A 21,840-nucleotide genomic window follows, 5' to 3' on the forward strand; every position below is an offset into this window, starting at 1 on the left:
CTACGATTTTGGTCCCTTCGGTAACAGTTTCGAGTCTGGTGTAGCGTCTAATTCTGTGTTTTAGAAGCAAACCTTTAAAAGAAGATTGGGTCTCACTCGCGTGTTTCAAACACTGGTTGTTAGACTGACAGAAAAGGAGGTACAAAAGGATCTGGAGGAATCGGAGCTCCACATCACCAGACTGTAACTGTTCTTTATTTTATCCTGTGTTGCCCTCTACTGGTATTAACACAGTATTACACAACCCTAACTCTCTACAACCCTACAATCTTACTGCCCTACAATCCTACAACCCTACTGCCCTACAATCCTACTGCCCTACAATCCTACTGCCCTACAATCCTACTGCCCTACAATCCTACAACCCTACTGCCCTACAATCCTACTGCCCTACAATCCTACAACCCTACTGCCCTACAATCCTACTGCCCTACAACCTGACTTCCCTACAACCTGACTTCCCTAAAACCCTGCTAGGTGATGCTATTGGTCCTGTGTTAACCCTGCAGAGGCGGAGCCTAGCTCAGGTGGTCTGCAGTAGCTGTTATTACAGGTTTAGCTGTTATTTGGGATCTGTTGAAACTGAGTGACTCGTTTGTTTTACATATATTTTATTTGTTACTGTAACTCTGATGTGCAAAAATAATAATAATAATAATAATAGTAATAATAGTAATGCATTTTAAACCGTATGTTCCATATTTACTATCACAGTTATTCACTGCCACTTTGCCACTATTGCCCTATTGGCTCTGATCTGCTGTCAGTTTTAGGAGCTGTCTCTCTCTGAGCTGTTCAGTGGAACTGCAAGTGGACATTTCTGAGGGACAGAATCTCTCACTGGAACACCATCTCCAGATCTGGGGACGTTTTCTCCAGACTCTTCATCCATCATTACAGACATCACTCATGTCCGTCTGCAAGAAAGAACAAATGCTGGAGAAAAATGAGCCGGGCGAGTTTCTCAGACTGTCCTGTACCCAGAACTCTTTGCGGTGGACCCCTGGCCTCACGCCTTCTCAAGTCTTCCTGGGATTTTTTGTGCCCCACCTGCAATACCTACACCCACGCTTTGAGAAACGCTGCCTTTTATGAAAGTCTTCTACAGCCTGGTTCTTCAGCTCACTGTCACTCAGACTAGAGTCAAACAGCTCCACTAATCCCACCTGAACCACCACCCACAGAGCTGAACCGGCCCCCCGTCCAGAAGATCAGCAGAAGAAGAAGAGAGGAGACTAAGGGTCGAACAGCAGCTCTGTTGCTCTGATAGAGGCAAACCAATGCAACAACTGCTATCTCTGCCCTTTAATGAACAGGAGCGCCCCCTGCTGCACCCAATCACAGCATCCTGCATTAAAATGGGTGAGAGAGGAAGAAAGAGGACAAAGAGACAAAAACAGGAAGAAGCGTGGGGTCAAGTCCAGGGCTGCCGTGATGAGTGGCTGTAGTAGATGTGCTTAATGCTGAAAATGCTTCAACGTCAATATTTGAAGTTTATTCCGTAACCCACTGCAACGCTGACTGTTCTATCTGACTGTTCTGTCTGACTGTTCTTCTGAGGTTCTGTCTGACTGTTCTCTCTGACTGTTCTTCTGAGGTTCTGTCTGACTGTTCTGACTGTTCTGTTTGACTGTTCTGCTGAGGTTCTGTCTGACTGTTCTGTTTGACTGTTCTTCTAAGGTTCTGTCTGACTGTTCTGCTGAGGTTCTGTCTGACTTTTCTGTTGGACTGTTCTGCTGAAGTTCTGTCTGACTGTTCTGTCTGACTGTCCTGTTTGACTGTTCTGTTTGACTGTTCTGCTGAGGTTCTGTCTGACTGTTCTCTCTGACTGTTCTTCTGAGGTTCTGTCTGACTGTTCTGCTGAGGTTCTGTCTGACTGTTCTGTTGGATTGTCCTGTTTGACTGTTCTGTTTGACTGTTCTGCTGAGGTTCTGTCTGACTGTTCTTCTGAGGTTCTGTCTGACTGTTCTCTCTGACTGTTCTTCTGAGGTTCTGTCTGACTGTTCTGACTGTTCTGTTTGACTGTTCTGCTGAGGTTCTGTCTGACTGTTCTGTTTGACTGTTCTTCTAAGGTTCTGTCTGACTGTTCTGCTGAGGTTCTGTCTGACTTCTGTTGGACTGTTCTGCTGAAGTTCTGTCTGACTGTTCTGCTGAGAGTGTTTTTAAAGCTACACTCTTACAGTTTTGTCAAATAGGGAATATTAAAAGCTCAGTCATTTGGGGGAGAATTAACCGTTTGGATCAATCGACTAATCAATACACTAATTAATATAAAAATAATCCTTATTGTCAGCCCTAGTCAGAACACCCATTCCCAGCTTCAGTTTGGGTCCCATCCTCGTCCTCGGCCCCGGCTACGATTTTGGTCCCTTCGGTAACAGTTTCGAGTCTGGTGTAGCGTCTAATTCTGTGTTTTAGAAGCAAACCTTTAAAAGAAGATTGGGTCTCACTCGCGTGTTTCAAACACTGGTTGTTAGACTGACAGAAAAGGAGGTACAAAAGGATCTGGAGGAATCGGAGCTCCACATCACCAGACTGTAACTGTTCTTTATTTTATCCTGTGTTGCCCTCTACTGGTATTAACACAGTATTACACAACCCTAACTCTCTACAACCCTACAATCTTACTGCCCTACAATCCTACAACCCTACTGCCCTACAATCCTACTGCCCTACAATCCTACTGCCCTACAATCCTACAACCCTACTGCCCTACAATCCTACTGCCCTACAATCCTACAACCCTACTGCCCTACAATCCTACTGCCCTACAACCTGACTTCCCTACAACCTGACTTCCCTAAAACCCTGCTAGGTGATGCTATTGGTCCTGTGTTAACCCTGCAGAGGCGGAGCCTAGCTCAGGTGGTCTGCAGTAGCTGTTATTACAGGTTTAGCTGTTATTTGGGATCTGTTGAAACTGAGTGACTCGTTTGTTTTACATATATTTTATTTGTTACTGTAACTCTGATGTGCAAAAATAATAATAATAATAATAATAGTAATAATGGTAATGCATTTTAAACCGTATGTTCCATATTTACTATCACAGTTATTCACTGCCACTTTGCCACTATTGCCCTATTGGCTCTGATCTGCTGTCAGTTTTAGGAGCTGTCTCTCTCTGAGCTGTTCAGTGAAACTGCAAGTGGACATTTCTGAGGGACAGAATCTCTCACTGGAACACCATCTCCAGATCTGGGGACGTTTTCTCCAGACTCTTCATCCATCATTACAGACATCACTCATGTCCGTCTGCAAGAAAGAACAAATGCTGGAGAAAAATGAGCCGGGCGAGTTTCTCAGACTGTCCTGTACCCAGAACTCTTTGCGGTGGACCCCTGGCCTCACACCTTCTCAAGTCTACCTGGGATTTCTTGCGCCCCACCTGCAATACCTACACCCACGCTTTGAGAAACGCTGCCTTTTATGAAAGTCTTCTACAGCCTGGTTCTTCAGCTCACTGTCACTCAGACTAGAGTCAAACAGCTCCACTAATCCCACCTGAACCACCACCCACAGAGCTGAACCGGCCCCCCGTCCAGAAGATCAGCAGAAGAAGAAGAGAGGAGACTAAGGGTCGAACAGCAGCTCTGTTGCTCTGATAGAGGCAAACCAATGCAACAACTGCTATCTCTGCCCTTTAATGAACAGGAGCGCCCCCTGCTGCACCCAATCACAGCATCCTGCATTAAAATGGGTGAGAGAGGAAGAAAGAGGACAAAGAGACAAAAACAGGAAGAAGCGTGGGGTCAAGTCCAGGGCTGCCGTGATGAGTGGCTGTAGTAGATGTGCTTAATGCTGAAAATGCGTCAACGTCAATATTTGAAGTTTATTCCGTAACCCACTGCAACGCTGACTGTTCTGTCTGACTGTTCTTCTGAGGTTCTGTCTGACTGTTCTGCTGAGGTTCTGTTTGACTTCTGACTGTTCTGTTTGACTGTTCTGCTGAAGTTCTGTCTGACTGTTCTGTTTGACTGTTCTGCTGAAGTTCTGTCTGACTGTTCTGTCTGACTGTCCTGTCTGACTGTTCTGCTGAAGTTCTGTCTGACTGTTCTGTCTGACTGTCCTGTCTGACTGTTCTGTTTGACTGTCCTGTTTGACTGTTCTGTCTGACTGTTCTGTCTGACTGTTCTGCTGAAGTTCTGTCTGACTGTCCTGTCTGACTGTTCTGTTTGACTGTCCTGTTTGACTGTTCTGTCTGACTGTTCTGTCTGACTGTTCTGCTGAGGTTCTGTCTGACTGTTCTGTCTGACTGTTCTGTCTGACTGTTCTGCTGAGAGTGTTTTTAAAGCTACACTCTTACAGTTTTGTCAAATAGGGAATATTAAAAGCTCAGTCATTTGAGGGAGAATTAACAGTTTGGATCAATCGACTAATCAATACACTAATTAATATAAAAATAATCCTTATTGTCAGCCCTAGTCAGAACACCCATTCCCAGCTTCGGTTTGGGTCCCATCCTCGTCCTCGGCCCCGGCTACGATTTTGGTCCCTTCGGTAACAGTTTCGAGTCTGGTGTAGCGTCTAATTCTGTGTTTTAAAAGCAAACCTTTAAAAGAAGATTGGGTCTCACTCGCGTTTTTCAAACACTGGTTGTTAGACTGACAGAAAAGGAGGTACAAAAGGATCTGCAGGAATCGGAGCTCTACATCTGACTTACAACCTGACTTCTCTACAACCCTGCTAGGTGATGCTATTGGTCCTGTGTTAACCCTGCAGAGGCAGAGCGTAGCTCAGGTGGTCTGCAGTAGCTGTTATTACAGGTTTAGCTGTTATTTGGGATCTGTTGAAACTGAGTGACACGTTTATTTTACATATATTTTATTTGTTACTGTAACTCTGATGTGCAATAATAATAATAATAAGCTGTCTCTCTCTGAGCTGTTCAGTGGAACTGCAAGTGGACATTTCTGAGGGACAGAATCTCTCACAGGAACACCATCTCCAGATCTGGGGACGTTTTCTCCAGACTCTTCATCCATCATTACAGACATCACTCATGTCCGTCTGCAAGAAAGAACAAATGCTGGAGAAAAATGAGCCAGGCGAGTTTCTCAGACTGTCCTGTACCCAGAACTCTTTGCGGTGGACCCCTGGCCTCACGCCTTCTCAAGTCTACCTGGGATTTTTTGCGCCCCACCTGCAATACCTACACCCACGCTTTGAGAAACGCTGCCTTTTATGAAAGTCTTCTACAGCCTGGTTCTTCAGCTCACTGTCACTCAGACTAGAGTCAAACAGCTCCACTAATCCCACCTGAACCACCACCCACAGAGCTGAACCGGCCCCCCGTCCAGAAGATCAGCAGAAGAAGAAGAGAGGAGACTAAGGGTCGAACAGCAGCTCTGTTGCTCTGATAGAGGCAAACCAATGCAACAACTGCTATCTCTGCCCTTTAATGAACAGGAGCGCCCCCTGCTGCACCCAATCACAGCATCCTGCATTAAAATGGGTGAGAGAGGAAGAAAGAGGACAAAGAGACAAAAACAGGAAGAAGCGTGGGGTCAAGTCCAGGGCTGCCGTGATGAGTGGCTGTAGTAGATGTGCTTAATGCTGAAAATGCTTCAACGTCAATATTTGAAGTTTATTCCGTAACCCACTGCACCGCTGACTGTTCTATCTGACTGTTCTGTCTGACTGTTCTTCTGAGGTTCTGTCTGACTGTTCTCTCTGACTGTTCTTCTGAGGTTCTGTCTGACTGTTCTGCTGAGGTTCTGTCTGACTGTTCTGTTGGACTGTTCTGCTAAAGTTCTGTCTGACTGTTCTCTCTGACTGTTCTGTCTGACTGTTCTGCTGAGGTTCTGTTTGACTGTTCTGTTTGACTGTTCTGCTGAAGTTCTGTCTGACTGTTCTGCTGAGAGTGTTTTTAAAGCTACACTCTTACAGTTTTGTCAAATAGGGAATATTAAAAGCTCAGTCATTTGGCGGAGAATTAACCGTTTGGATCAATCGACTAATCAATACACTAATTAATATAAAAATAATCCTTATTGTCAGCCCTAGTCAGAACACCCATTCCCAGCTTCAGTTTGGGTCCCATCCTCGTCCTCGGCCCCGGCTACGATTTTGGTCCCTTCGGTAACAGTTTCGAGTCTGGTGTAGCGTCTAATTCTGTGTTTTAGAAGCAAACCTTTAAAAGAAGATTGGGTCTCACTCGCGTGTTTCAAACACTGGTTGTTAGACTGACAGAAAAGGAGGTACAAAAGGATCTGCAGGAATCGGAGCTCCACATCACCAGACTGTAACTGTTCTTTATTTTATCCTGTGTTGCCCTCTACTGGTATTAACACAGTATTACACAACCCTAACTCTCTACAACCCTACAATCCTACTGCCCTACAATCCTACAACCCTACTGCCCTACAATCCTACTGCCCTACAATCCTACTGCCCTACAATCCTACAACCCTACTGCCCTACAATCCTACTGCCCTACAATCCTACTGCCCTACAACCTGACTTCCCTACAACCCTGCTAGGTGATGCTATTGGTCCTGTGTTAACCCTGCAGAGGCGGAGCCTAGCTCAGGTGGTCTGCAGTAGCTGTTATTACAGGTTTAGCTGTTATTTGGGATCTGTTGAAACTGAGTGACTCGTTTGTTTTACATATATTTTATTTGTTACTGTAACTCTGATGTGCAATAATAATAATAATAATAATAATAATAATAGTAATAATAGTAATGCATTTTAAACCGTATGTTCCATATTTACTATCACAGTTATTCACTGCCACTTTGCCACTATTGCCCTATTGGCTCTGATCTGCTGTCAGTTTTAGGAGCTGTCTCTCTCTGAGCTGTTCAGTGGAACTGCAAGTGGACATTTCTGAGGGACAGAATCTCTCACTGGAACACCATCTCCAGATCTGGGGACGTTTTCTCCAGACTCTTCATCCATCATTACAGACATCACTCATGTCCGTCTGCAAGAAAGAACAAATGCTGGAGAAAAATGAGCCGGGCGAGTTTCTCAGACTGTCCTGTACCCAGAACTCTTTGCGGTGGACCCCTGGCCTCACGCCTTCTCAAGTCTACCTGGGATTTTTTGTGCCCCACCTGCAATACCTACACCCACGCTTTGAGAAACGCTGCCTTTTATGAAAGTCTTCTACAGCCTGGTTCTTCAGCTCACTGTCACTCAGACTAGAGTCAAACAGCTCCACTAATCCCACCTGAACCACCACCCACAGAGCTGAACCGGCCCCCCGTCCAGAAGATCAGCAGAAGAAGAAGAGAGGAGACTAAGGGTCGAACAGCAGCTCTGTTGCTCTGATAGAGGCAAACCAATGCAACAACTGCTATCTCTGCCCTTTAATGAACAGGAGCGCCCCCTGCTGCACCCAATCACAGCATCCTGCATTAAAATGGGTGAGAGAGGAAGAAAGAGGACAAAGAGACAAAAACAGGAAGAAGCGTGGGGTCAAGTCCAGGGCTGCCGTGATGAGTGGCTGTAGTAGATGTGCTTAATGCTGAAAATGCTTCAACGTCAATATTTGAAGTTTATTCCGTAACCCACTGCACCGCTGACTGTTCTATCTGACTGTTCTGTCTGACTGTTCTTCTGAGGTTCTGTCTGACTGTTCTCTCTGACTGTTCTTCTGAGGTTCTGTCTGACTGTTCTGCTGAGGTTCTGTCTGACTGTTCTGTTGGACTGTTCTGCTAAAGTTCTGTCTGACTGTTCTCTCTGACTGTTCTGTCTGACTGTTCTGCTGAGGTTCTGTTTGACTGTTCTGTTTGACTGTTCTGCTGAAGTTCTGTCTGACTGTTCTGCTGAGAGTGTTTTTAAAGCTACACTCTTACAGTTTTGTCAAATAGGGAATATTAAAAGCTCAGTCATTTGGCGGAGAATTAACCGTTTGGATCAATCGACTAATCAATACACTAATTAATATAAAAATAATCCTTATTGTCAGCCCTAGTCAGAACACCCATTCCCAGCTTCAGTTTGGGTCCCATCCTCGTCCTCGGCCCCGGCTACGATTTTGGTCCCTTCGGTAACAGTTTCGAGTCTGGTGTAGCGTCTAATTCTGTGTTTTAGAAGCAAACCTTTAAAAGAAGATTGGGTCTCACTCGCGTGTTTCAAACACTGGTTGTTAGACTGACAGAAAAGGAGGTACAAAAGGATCTGCAGGAATCGGAGCTCCACATCACCAGACTGTAACTGTTCTTTATTTTATCCTGTGTTGCCCTCTACTGGTATTAACACAGTATTACACAACCCTAACTCTCTACAACCCTACAATCTTACTGCCCTACAATCCTACAACCCTACTGCCCTACAATCCTACTGCCCTACAATCCTACTGCCCTACAATCCTACTGCCCTACAAATCTTACTGCCCTACAACCTGACTTCCCTACAACCTGACTTCCCTAAAACCCTGCTAGGTGATGCTATTGGTCCTGTGTTAACCCTGCAGAGGCGGAGCCTAGCTCAGGTGGTCTGCAGTAGCTGTTATTACAGGTTTAGCTGTTATTTGGGATCTGTTGAAACTGAGTGACTCGTTTGTTTTACATATATTTTATTTGTTACTGTAACTCTGATGTGCAAAAATAATAATAATAATAATAATAGTAATAATAGTAATGCATTTTAAACCGTATGTTCCATATTTACTATCACAGTTATTCACTGCCACTTTGCCACTATTGCCCTATTGGCTCTGATCTGCTGTCAGTTTTAGGAGCTGTCTCTCTCTGAGCTGTTCAGTGAAACTGCAAGTGGACATTTCTGAGGGACAGAATCTCTCACTGGAACACCATCTCCAGATCTGGGGACGTTTTCTCCAGACTCTTCATCCATCATTACAGACATCACTCATGTCCGTCTGCAAGAAAGAACAAATGCTGGAGAAAAATGAGCCGGGCGAGTTTCTCAGACTGTCCTGTACCCAGAACTCTTTGCGGTGGACCCCTGGCCTCACGCCTTCTCAAGTCTTCCTGGGATTTTTTGTGCCCCACCTGCAATACCTACACCCACGCTTTGAGAAACGCTGCCTTTTATGAAAGTCTTCTACAGCCTGGTTCTTCAGCTCACTGTCACTCAGACTAGAGTCAAACAGCTCCACTAATCCCACCTGAACCACCACCCACAGAGCTGAACCGGCCCCCCGTCCAGAAGATCAGCAGAAGAAGAAGAGAGGAGACTAAGGGTCGAACAGCAGCTCTGTTGCTCTGATAGAGGCAAACCAATGCAACAACTGCTATCTCTGCCCTTTAATGAACAGGAGCGCCCCCTGCTGCACCCAATCACAGCATCCTGCATTAAAATGGGTGAGAGAGGAAGAAAGAGGACAAAGAGACAAAAACAGGAAGAAGCGTGGGGTCAAGTCCAGGGCTGCCGTGATGAGTGGCTGTAGTAGATGTGCTTAATGCTGAAAATGCTTCAACGTCAATATTTGAAGTTTATTCCGTAACCCACTGCAACGCTGACTGTTCTATCTGACTGTTCTGTCTGACTGTTCTTCTGAGGTTCTGTCTGACTGTTCTCTCTGACTGTTCTTCTGAGGTTCTGTCTGACTGTTCTGACTGTTCTGTTTGACTGTTCTGCTGAGGTTCTGTCTGACTGTTCTGTTTGACTGTTCTTCTAAGGTTCTGTCTGACTGTTCTGCTGAGGTTCTGTCTGACTTTTCTGTTGGACTGTTCTGCTGAAGTTCTGTCTGACTGTTCTGTCTGACTGTCCTGTTTGACTGTTCTGTTTGACTGTTCTGCTGAGGTTCTGTCTGACTGTTCTCTCTGACTGTTCTTCTGAGGTTCTGTCTGACTGTTCTGCTGAGGTTCTGTCTGACTGTTCTGTTGGATTGTCCTGTTTGACTGTTCTGTTTGACTGTTCTGCTGAGGTTCTGTCTGACTGTTCTTCTGAGGTTCTGTCTGACTGTTCTCTCTGACTGTTCTTCTGAGGTTCTGTCTGACTGTTCTGACTGTTCTGTTTGACTGTTCTGCTGAGGTTCTGTCTGACTGTTCTGTTTGACTGTTCTTCTAAGGTTCTGTCTGACTGTTCTGCTGAGGTTCTGTCTGACTTCTGTTGGACTGTTCTGCTGAAGTTCTGTCTGACTGTTCTGTCTGACTGTCCTGTTTGACTGTTCTGTTTGACTGTTCTGCTGAGGTTCTGTCTGACTGTTCTCTCTGACTGTTCTTCTGAGGTTCTGTCTGACTGTTCTGCTGAGGTTCTGTCTGACTGTTCTGTTGGACTGTTCTGCTGAATATATTTTATTTTATTTTATATTTCATATATTTTATTTGTTACTGTAACTCTGATGTGCAGCAATAATAATAATAATAATAATAATAATAATAGTAAGAATAGTAATGCATTTTAAACCGTATGTTCCATATTTACTATCACAGTTATTCACTGCCACTTTTCCACGATTATATTCATATCATTTATAAACATCTACATATTTTCTCTGATTTTATTTTATAGAGTTTATTCTTACAGGAGCGGCTGCAACTGGAACCACTGCAGTTTCCTTCCTGGGTCAATAAAGTATTTCTGATTCTGATTCTGATTCTGATTCTCCTCAGAGATCCGTTCACCTCAGTGGAATTAGAAATAAAGAGAACAGTAAAGTCAACCTGTACCTTTTTTTTGTCTTCTCTGGAGGACCAGTTGGAACAGCGGTCAGCGAGCAGAGGGAACACATAGATTACTAGATCTTCAGATAATACTGAGGCAGTGATGTGTGTAATACAGACACACAGTCAGAGGCTAGAACAGAGAGAATAGATGTAGAAGGTGATGTCTGTACCCTTAGAGAACGTGCTCTGAGGTGGAGCAGGTGTGTGGGGTCTTTGTTAGGTTAAGGGTGGAGTGAGGGGGGGGGGTGTTCCTGCTGATCTCTTGTTTAACTCATTCTATTGAACAGTGTCGCACAATTCTGCTCACAGACTCAACATCACCAGCTTGTGTGATCGGCGGCTCACATGACCACACCTGCTAGCGTGTGTGTATACATATGGCAGACTGTAGCTGTCCGTTAGCATAGTGCTAACTGCATGCCACGATCGTCACACACTCGCATCAAACCTCAGTGAGTTTCAGACAGACTGGATCTCCTGCGCTGTGACATCACTGATCACACCCTGCTAACAGAGCAGTCACAGCTTCAGTACGCTAGCTAGCATTAGCAGCTAAATTAGCCTTAGAGACTAAACCATGAAGCTGTTGCACAAACTCTCTCTCTCTCTCTCTCTCTCTCTCTCTCTCTCTCTCCCTCTCTCCCCTCCCCTCTCTCTCTGTCTCTCTCTCTCTCCCTCTCTCTCTCTCTCTCTCTCCCTCTCTCCCCTCCCCTCTCTCTCTGTCTCTCTCTCTCTCTCTCTCTCTCCCTCTCTCCCCTCCCCTCTCTCTCTGTCTCTCTCTCTCTCTCTGTCTCTCTCTCTCTCTCTCTCTCTCCCTCTCTCCCCTCCCCTCTCTCTCTGTCTCTCTCTCTCTCTCTCTCTCCCTCTCTCCCCTCCCCTCTCTCTCTGTCTCTCTCTCTCTCCCTCTCTCTCTCTCCCTCTCTCTGTCTCTCTCTCTCCCCTCCCCTCTCTCTCTGTCTCTCTCTCTATCTCTCTCTCTCTCTCTCCCTCTCTCCCCTCCCCTCTCTCTCTGTCTCTCTCTCTCTCTCTCTCTCTCTCTCTTTCTCTCTCTCCCTCTCTCCCCTCCCCTCTCTCTCTGTCTCTCTCTCTCTCCCTCTCTCTCTCTCCCTCTCTCTGTCTCTCTCTCTCCCCTCCCCTCTCTCTCTGTCTCTCTCTCTCTCCCTCTCTCTCTCTCCCTCTCTCTGTCTCTCTCTCTCTCTCTCTCTCTCTCTCTCCCCTCCCCTCTCTCTCTGTCTCTCTCCCCTCTCTCTCTCTCTGTCTCTCTCTCTCTCCCCTCTCTCTCTCTCTTTCTCTCCCCTCTCCTCTCTCTCTCTCTCCCTCTCTCTGTGTCTCTCTCTCTCTGTCTCTCTCTCTCCCCTCTCTCTACTGTGCTCTCTCTCCCCCCCCTCTCTCTCTTTCTCTCCCCTCCCCCCCTCTCTCTCCCCTCCCCTCTCTCTCTCTCCCCTCCCCTCTCTCTCTCTCTCTCTCCCCTCCTCTCTCTCTCTCTCTCTCTCTCTCCCCTCCCCTCTCTCTCCCCTCCCCTCTCTCTCTCTCTCCCCTCCCCTCTCTCTCTCTCTCTCTCTCTCCCCTCCCCTCTCTCTCTCTCTCTCTCTCCCCTCCCTCTCTCTCTCTCTCTCTCTCTCTCTCTCCCCTCCCCTCCCCTCTCTTTCTCTCTCTCCCCTCTCTCTCTCTCTCGCTCTCTCTCTCTCTCTCTCTCCCCTCCCCTCTCTCTCTTTCTCTCTCTCCCCTCTCTCTCTCTCTCTCTCTCTCTCTCCCCTCCCCTCTCTCTCTCTCTCTCTCTCCCCTCCCCTCTCTCTCTCTCTCCCCTCCCCTCTCTCTCTCTCTCTCTCCCCTCCCCTCTCTCTCTCTCTCCCCTCCCCTCTCTCTCTTTCTCTCTCTCCCCTCTCTCTCTCTCTCTCTCTCTCTCTCTCTCTCTCTCTCCCCTCCCCTCTCTCTCTCTCTCTCTCTCTCCCCTCCCCTCTCTCTCTTTCTTTCTCTCCCCTCTCTCTCTCTCTCTCTCTCCCCTCCCCTCTCTCTGCTGCTCTCGCTCGCTCGCTCTGTTGTGTGATCAGACTGGTTGGAAGCTCCAGCAGCGTCAGACCAAACCAGTAGGAAGAGGAGTCGGATTTCAGTTCCCACTGAACTGAGTTTAACCTGAAACTGCTGCACGATACCTGAATCGCCCAGTCCCTCAAATCACAGGTCAGCTATTATTATTATTAGTAGTAAATCTTAAATCTCTTGCATGCAGAAACAGAACATTCACATTCTCTCAGCTTCATTTAGAGACAGAAAAACTGAGAAGAGTAGGGGGCAGAGTGAGGAGAGTGAGAGGTTAAGAGTGAGAAGAGTGAAGTGTGAGGATTGAGGAGAGTGAAGTGTGAGGTGAGTGAGAAGTGTAGAGTGAGAGGAAGTGAAGAGTGAGAGGTTTGGAGTGAGGAGAGTGAAGAGTGAGAGGTTTTGAGTGAGGGGAGTTAAATGTGAGATGTGAAAAGATATAAGAGTGAGGAGTTTAAAGTAAGAAGAGAGAGGTTTAGAGTGAGGAGTTTAAAATGAGGAGAGTGAGAGGTTTAGAGTGAGGAGTGCAAGGTTTAGAGTGAGAGGTTTAGAGTGAGAAGTTGAGAGTGAGGTGTGAGAAGTTTAGAGTGAGGAGAGTGAGGTGTGAGAGGTTTAGAGTGAGAAGTTGAGAGTGAGGTGTGAGGTGTGAGAGGTTTAGAGTGAGGAGAGTGAGGAGTGCGAGGTTTAGAGTAGTGAGAGGAGTGTCTAGGCTGAAGGAGATGAAAGGCCTGGCTGTGTGAGGTGGAGGCTCTGAGAGCGGAGTGTAAACACTGGAGAGGGAAATGAGCTCAGATAAAGGGTTATGGTGCTGATCAGCTCCTCCGTCTGACCTGCTCACCTGCTTCTGATCTCCTCAGGTTCAGGAGTTCAGGAGCTCAGAGGTTCAGGAGCTCAGAGGTTCAGGAGCTCAAAAGTTCAGGAGCTCAGGAGTTCAGAGGTTCAGGAGTTCAGGAGCTCAGAGGTTCAGGAGCTCAGAGGTTCAGGAGATCAGGAGCTCAGGAGTTCAGAGGTTCAGGAGCTCAAAAGTTCAGGAGCTCAGGAGTTCAGAGGTTCAGGAGTTCAGGAGCTCAGAGGTTCAGGAGCTCAGAGGTTCAGGAGATCAGGAGCTCAGGAGTTCAGAGGTTCAGGAGATCAGGAGCTCAGGAGTTCAGAGGTTCAGGAGCTCAGAGGCTCAGGAGCTCAGAGGTTCAGGAGATCAGGAGTTCAGAGGTTCAGGAGAGCAGGAGCTCAGAGATTCAGGAGATCAGGAGCTCAGAGATTCAAGAGCTCAGAGGTTCAGGAGATCATGAGTTCAGAGGTTCAGGAGCTCAGAGGTTCAGGAGATCAGGAGCTCTGAGATTCAGGAGTTCAGAGGTTCAGGAGCTCAGAGGTTCAGGAGATCATGAGTTCAGAGGTTCAGGAGCTCAAAGGTTCAGGAGCTCTGAGATTCAGGAGATCAGAGGTTCAGGAGCTCAAAGGTTCAGAAACTGAGGTGCCAGTGGGTGGTTTGCTGTGGGTCAGCAGGCCGAGTTGTGTTAGACTGGGTTGGTGGACGTTGGGTCTGAGTGTTTCTCTCCTGGTCTCTTGCTGGACCCTGACACTGTCATGGGGAAAGCTGGCGGTGTCTGAGCGGTCGGCTGGTTTAGCTGATTTAACCGTTGTCTGAATAGCACTGCTGTTCATGTCACTCGCTGCTGGCGCCACGGCTTGGAGAGTCTCGCTCATGTTCTCAGACCGTCTACCACCCCCTCACTACACCATCACTACACTGTCACTACCACATCATTCCCTCACTGCACCGTCACTACACTGTCTACTACACCATCACTACACCGCCACTACACCGTCACTGCCCCTCACTACATCGTCACTATCCCCTCAGTACACTGTCACTATCCCCTCACTACACCATCACTACCCCCTCACTACACTGCCACTACACCGTCACTGCCCCCTCACTACATCGTCACTATCCCCTCAGTACACTGTCACTATCCCCTCACTACACCATCACTACCCCCTCACTACACTGCCACTACACCGTCACTGCCCCCTCACTACATCGTCACTATCCCCTCAGTACACTGTCACTATCCCCTCACTACACCATCACTACCCCCTCACTACACTGCCACTACACCATCACTACCCCCTCACTACCCTGTCACTACACCGTCACTACCTCTCACTACACCGTCACTATCCCCTCCCTACACCATCACTACCCCTCACTACACCATCACTACCCCCTCAGTACATCGTCACTACACCAAACTACCACAAACAACAGGAGGGAAATAAACACAATCAGTTAACATCAAAACAGTCTCCTCCTCTTCCTCCTCCTCCTCTCTGTAGTCTTCATCATGCCGCAGTGGGGTGGAGGGAACAGGTGTGTGTCGTGTGGAGGAAAGGTGTATCACGCTGAGGAAGTTCAGTGTGATGGAAAAAACTTCCACAAGTGCTGCTTCCTGTGCAGTAAGACCAAACACACACACACACACCTATATCATCACACACACACACACACATACACACCTATATCATCACACACACACCAATATCATCACACACACACCTATATCACACAAGTACACACACTGTTACACACCAATACACACACTGTTACACACCAACAAATACTGTTACACACCAGTACACAGTAATACACACACCAGTACACACCAGTACACAGTAATACACACACTGGTACACACTAGTACACACTAATACACACACTGGTACACACTAGTACACACTAATACACACTAATGTTACACACTAGTACACACCAGTACACACTAATACACACACTGTTACACACTGTTACACACTAATACACACACTGTTACACACTAGTACACACTAATACACACACTGTTACACACTAGTATACACCAGTACACACTAATACACACACTAATACACACTAGTACACACTAATACACACACTGTTACACACTAGTACACACTAATACACACACTGTTACACACTAATACACACCAGTACACACTAATACACACACTGTTACACACTAGTACACAGTACTCTACACACTGTTACACAACACACACACACACACTGTTACACACTAATACACACACTGTTTCACACCAACACCAACACACACACAGTTCCACACAGTACACAGTACACTCCCTGTTCTGCTGGGTGAGTTCGAGTACAGTGCTGTTGGCTGGCCTGCAGGTGTGTGTAGGAAGGGGCTGGACAGCACCACTGTGGCCGTTCACGACACTGAGCTCTACTGTAAGTCCTGCTACGGGAAGAAGTACGGGCCCAAAGGCTACGGATACGGACAGGGAGCCGGAACGCTCAACATGGACCGAGGAGAACGACTCGGCATCAAACCAGAGGAGTAAGAGCTCATCCAATCAGATTCTGCCTGCCAGAGCTCAGGTTTAGAGGTTTAGAGGCCAGAGTCTGAGGTTTAGGGGTTAAGACTTGGGTTTAAAGGTCAGAGTCTGGAGTTTAGAAGTTAAGGCTTGGGTTTAAAGGTCAGAGTCTGGAGTTAAGAGGCTAAGGCTTGGGTTTAAAGGTCAGAGTCTGGAGTTAAGAGGTTAAGGCTTGGGTTTAGAGGTCAGAGTCTGGAGTTAAGAGGTTAAGGCTTGGGTTTAAAGGTCAGAGTCTGGAGTTAAGAGGTTAAGGCTTGGGTTTAGAGGTCAGAGTCTGGAGTTAAGAGGTTAAGGCTTGGGTTTAGAGGTCAGAGTCTGGAGTTAAGAGGTTAAGGCTTGGGTTTAGAGGTCAGAGTCTGGAGTTTAGAAGTTAAGGCTTGGGTTCAAAGGTCAGAGTCTGGAATTTAGGGGTTAAGGCTTGGGTTTAAAGGTCAGAGTCTGGAGTTAAGAGGTTAAGGCTTGGGTTTAGAGGTCAGAGTCTGGAGTTTAGAAGTTAAGGCTTGGGTTCAAAGGTCAGAGTCTGGAGTTTAGGGGTTAAAGCTTGAGTTTAGAGGTCAGCGTTTGAGGTTTAGGGGTTAGGTTTAGAGGTCAGAGTCTGAGGTTTAGAGGTCAGGTGTTGGTGTGTCTTTGTCTACATCTGTGTGTTGGTGTGTGTGTGTGTGTGTGTGTGTGTGTATTTGTGTGTGTACCCTCTCCATTGGGCCCAGTGCACAGGTTTCTGAAACATCCCCATGTTCAGTGAATTCTGGGTAAAGGCGTGTGTGTTTTTTTGCCTGCTGGTCATCCTGGGCTCCAGGCTGGCTCTTATGAAAGAGTGTGTTATGTAATGAAGCTGCAGAAGGATCAGCTGACTCCAAACAAAGACTCTTTCAGATCGGCCGGGCAGCTGAAGCTGCAGCAGACCAAGCTGTGAGGCCAGAAACCAAGACCAGACTCACAGTGACCTTTACTCTCCTCCAGGACCAAGACCCACCGACCCACCACCAACCCCAACCCCTCCAAATTCGCCCAGAAGTTTGGGGGGTCTGAGAAGTGTGCGCGCTGTGGGGAGAGTGTGTACGCCGCTGAGAAAGTTACCGGGGCAGGAAAAGTGAGTATTCTATCAGTCTGAGCCTGAATGTGTTTCAGTAGAGCTTCATTAGTAACAGCCTGCTAACAAACACAGACAGACACGAGTCTCAATCCCCCGTAATGAACAAACACGTTACACAAACTATACAAACACTGTAAACACACTTAAAACACATCCAGCAGCGCTGGCCTCCTCACCAGCAGGTGGCGCTAAGGATGTTAATGTATGCCTGTTAAACATGTCTGCAAACTGAGACACAAACCAAACGAAAAAAAACGCTTTATTTAATAACATCTGTTTAATACGTGTGATATCACAACTGTTTGCAGTCCCAGTGAGACAGACAGGGAGACAGACTGTGAGAAACAGTGAGACAGACAGGGAGACAGACTGTATAACAGATGTTGAGTCAGAATGAGACAGGAAGACAGACAGAGACATACTGTGAGAAACAGTGAGAGACAGTGAGACAGACAGGGAGACAGGTAATATGACAGATTGTGAGACAGAATTAGACAGTGAGACAGACAATATGACAGATTGTGAGAAGCAGTGAGACAGACAATATGACAGATTGTGAGACAGAATTAGACAGTGAGACAGGCAGAGACAGACTGTGAGAAGCAGTGAGACAGACAGGGAGACAGACAATATGACAGATTGTGAGACAGAATTAGACAGTGAGACAGGCAGAGACAGACTGTGAGAAACCGTGAGACAGACAGGGAGACAGACAATATGACAGATTGTGAGACAGAATTAGACAGTAAGACAGACAGGGAGACAGATAATATGACAGATTGTGAGACAGAATTAGACAGTGAGACAGGCAGAGACAGACTGTAAGAAACAGGGAGACAGACAATATGGCAGACTGTGAGAGAATGAGACACACTGAGACAGACAGAGAGACAGATAATATGATCAAACCTCGACTGCTGAGTAGTCTCACCTCCACTAATGACCTCCTCCCCGGCAGCCAGGCCTGCTCTGCCTCTCAGCTCAGATCCGTGGTCACTGTTCCCGGAGCTCCACCCAGAGCCACGTCGTGTAGCTCCTCAGCTCGGCTCAGATGCTCCCTCACGTGTGGAGCTACAGCCCACCTGCACCTCCCACGGGTCTGCGCTCCGAGAGCCGTGTACAGCCTAGAGCTCCCGGTCCCATCCTTGATATGTGGGGTCAGTGTGGAACCTCATCCACCTTCAGACAGCCTTCCTCTCCTCCCAACTCTCCACTGACCTTTTGCATCGCCCGTCTACAGAGCACATGACCATCGCGGTCACTTCCGAACCCTCTCTTTATCCCAACCTTCCCATCCTCAAGGGTTTCCAGCACAGACGTCGCAAGATTAATGGATTAGTGTGTGTGTGTGTGTGTGTGGGGGGGGGGGGGGTTACTGGGACCCCAGTTTTCATTAGTGTTCTTATTTCTGTGATTATTGATTATTGATTATTAGGGCAGTAATGTTGGGCTGATGCTTGTTTCCCTGCAGCCGTGGCACAAGAACTGCTTCCGTTGCGCAAAATGTGGGAAAAGTCTGGAGTCGACGACTCAAACGGAGAAGGATGGAGAAATTTACTGCAAAGGTCAGGGGTCACCCACACACACACACACACACACACACACACACACACACAGCCTGTTGAGAGTAAAAGTAGCGATGAACTGATCGAGCTCTGTCTCCTTCTGCAGCGTGCTACGCCAAGAACTTCGGGCCCAAAGGATTTGGATACGGACAGGGGGCCGGAGCGCTGCTGCATGCTCAGTGATACACACACACACACACACACACACAATTAAATCAGTTATTGATCCTTTATCTGCTTTGATCCTGGAGAAACTGTAAGTGAAATTTCTTTGAATTTCTGCAAAAACCAAAATAAATAAATTAGTAATCAAACTCCGCGCTGTCCACCATTCCTTCACACACACACACACACACACACACACACACACACACACACACAGGAAATGAAGCGCTGACAGATTGAAGTTTATTTTTTTTATTAAAGCGTAAAATGAATCCATGCCCAGGAGGTTCGGGAGCATCGGGAACGTCGGGATCCTGATGAGGCACTGCAGAGAAACGGCCGAGGAGACGAGGGGCAAAGACCTCATTATGATGGAGTTTCTTTATTCTCTCTCTCTCTGGACGATCGAGACCCACGCAGCACTGAGGACGAGGAGAAGCGCTGACCGTCATTATTGATCGCCTCCTCACTGGTCAAACAAACCCCTCCTGATGAATATTAATATTTATGGAACATTCAGATCGGAATTCCGCAGAGCAGCAGATCCGACCAACACTAAAGACATCAAACCGGATCAAAGTGTAAAGTAAAAAAACAAACAAACAAACAAACAAAAATCTCTAAAACAAATAAAAAACAAATAAAAATAAACAACAAACTTGCAAATACTGAACATTCACTATTTACAGACGCCCGGAGGGGGCGTGGCAGGGCAGGATGGGCGGGGTGGGGCGGGGAGGGCATGGTTACTATAGCAACAGCCCCAAGCTTCGCTCATGCACTGGAGGTTGGAGGGTTAAAATGCGTATAAACAACAGCTACAGTCGGACACTGCGGTACAGTCTCAGCTAACACTGACTAACACAGAGCGCAGGTTTATATACAGTCTTACAGTCCAGCCCGGGGGCGGAGCGTCCGGAGAGGGGCGGGGCTTCCTATCATCGGCAGAAACAAACGCCCCCAGGGGGAGGAGCTTCTCCTGCAGCCAAGTGTGAGACAGTTTCATCATTCAGTCCGGCCTTCAGTTTCTCTCACACACACACACACACACACACACACTTCTGTACAGACTCTACTGAGTTTAAAGTGGACAGTAAAAGAAGCTCCTGCTCAGAAAACACTTTAAAACATTAAATAAAGTTTAAATAAATAAAGTCACATTATTAACCACTCATTCCAACAGTATTCAGACAGCAACAGAGAGCGCGCGCACACACACACACACACACACATACACACACACACACACATCCCTCCTATGAGCTCCAGGTTAATTGGAGTAAACAGAGACAAACAAAAAATAAGTAAAAACAAAGTTAAAAAAAAAACGGAAGTCAATCTAAACAGCAGTGTGTGTGTGTGTGTGTGTGTGTGTGTGCGTTTGGGGGAGGTTACAGCAGCTCAAAGGAGGATGATGGACTTGGTGTGGGTGTAGCGGAAGTTTGTGTTAGCAGCATGCTAATGCTAATGCTGTGTGTACTGCAGTCTCTCTGGCTGAAAATGGTGGTCCACTAAAGCCCTCCAATCTCTCTCACTCACACACACACACACACACACACACACACACACACACACACACACACACAGTGATGCCGAACATTTGTCCTTGCTCTCTCTCTCTCTCTCGCCCGCTCCGAGGCCATGTTAAACCAGCTGGTATCCGGATCCGGAGGTCTGGTCGTATTCTATAGAAAACTGGGATGTCCAGTCCACCACCACCGGCCGCAGCAGCCCACAGCACCGCAGCTCAAAGAAGTCTATCAGGTTCCGCACACAGCCGTGACTGCAACACACACACACACACACACACACACACCTCAGCATCATAGGGTACAGAACATTACTCCAGACTAAAATGTGGAGAAATGTGCAAACAGTAAAAATTCAACTTTAACTGGAATGAAAGTAAAATGTAAACTTTACACGGTGTGTAAAGGTGCGAACTGGGTGAAGGTGTGAACTGTGTAAAGGTGTGAACTGGATAAAGGTTTCAACTGGGTGAAGGTTTCAACTGGGTGAAGGTTTCAACTGGGTAAAGGTGCGAACTGGGTAAAGGTGCGAACTGGGTAAAGGTGTGAACTGGATAAAGGTGTGAACTGGGTGAAGGTTTCAACTGGGTGAAGGTTTCAACTGGGTAAAGGTGCGAACTGGGTAAAGGTGCGAACTGGGTAAAGGTGTAAACTGGGTAAAGGTGAACTGGGTAAAGGTGTGAACTGGGTAAAGGTGAACTGGATAAAGGTGTGAACTGGATAAAGGTTTGAACTGGGTGAAGGTGTGAACTGGGTAAAGGTGAACTGGATAAAGGTTTGAACTGGGTGAAGGTTTCAACTGGGTGAAGGTTTCAACTGGGTGAAGGTTTGAACTGGGTGAAGGTTTCAACTGGGTGAAGGTTTCAACTGGGTGAAGGTGCGAACTGGGTAAAGGTGAACTGGATAAAGGTGTGAACTGGATAAAGGTTTGAACTGGGTGAAGGTGTGAACTGGGTAAAGGTGTGAACTGGGTAAAGGTGAACTGGGTAAAGGTGTGAACTGGGTAAAGGTGAACTGGATAAAGGTTTGAACTGGGTGAAGGTTTGAACTGGGTGAAGGTTTCAACTGGGTGAAGGTTTCAACTGGGTAAAGGTGCGAACTGGGTAAAGGTGCGAACTGGGTAAAGGTGTGAACTGGGTAAAGGTGAACTGGATAAAGGTGTGAACTGGATAAAGGTTTGAACTGGGTAAAGGTGTGAACTGGATAAAGGTTTCAACTGGGTAAAGGTTTCAACTGGGTAAAGGTGTAAACTGGGTGAAGGTGTAAACTGGGTGAAGGTGTAAACTGGGTGAAGGTGCGAACTGGGTGAAGGTTTCAACTGGATATAGGTTTCAACTGGGTGAAGGTTTCAACTGGATATAGGTTTGAACTGGGTAAAGGTGTAAACTGGGTGAAGGTGTAAACTGGGAGAAGGTGCGAACTGGGTAAAGGTGCGAACTGGGTAAAGGTGTGAACTGGGTAAAGGTGAACTG

General features: G+C 47.0%; 2 protein-coding genes across 2 annotated transcripts in view; one reads left to right on the forward strand and one right to left on the reverse strand.

The window, feature by feature from the left end:
• The first annotated feature begins 12,585 nt into the window (after positions 1–12,585).
• Positions 12,586–18,988, forward strand: csrp2 (cysteine and glycine-rich protein 2). The gene is made up of 6 exons (XM_072673500.1): positions 12,586–12,767; positions 14,961–15,080; positions 15,811–15,979; positions 16,977–17,106; positions 18,581–18,674; positions 18,781–18,988. The coding sequence occupies exons 2-6, from the start codon at positions 14,969–14,971 to the stop codon at positions 18,855–18,857; spliced, it is 582 nt and encodes a 193-aa protein (XP_072529601.1). The 5' UTR covers positions 12,586–12,767; positions 14,961–14,968; the 3' UTR covers positions 18,858–18,988.
• A 118-nt stretch (positions 18,989–19,106) lies between these two features.
• zdhhc17 (zDHHC palmitoyltransferase 17) overlaps positions 19,107–21,840 on the reverse strand; it is a 29,899-nt gene continuing 27,165 nt past the window's right edge. The window contains exon 17 of the mRNA XM_072674069.1: positions 19,107–20,622. Coding sequence (XP_072530170.1) covers positions 20,484–20,622 — 139 coding nt within the window. The 3' untranslated portion in view covers positions 19,107–20,483. The remainder of the gene's footprint in view (positions 20,623–21,840) is intronic.

The sequence above is a fragment of the Salminus brasiliensis genome, chromosome 2, assembly GCF_030463535.1.
Source record: "Salminus brasiliensis chromosome 2, fSalBra1.hap2, whole genome shotgun sequence".
In the NCBI taxonomy this organism is placed as follows: Eukaryota; Metazoa; Chordata; class Actinopteri; order Characiformes; family Bryconidae; genus Salminus; species Salminus brasiliensis.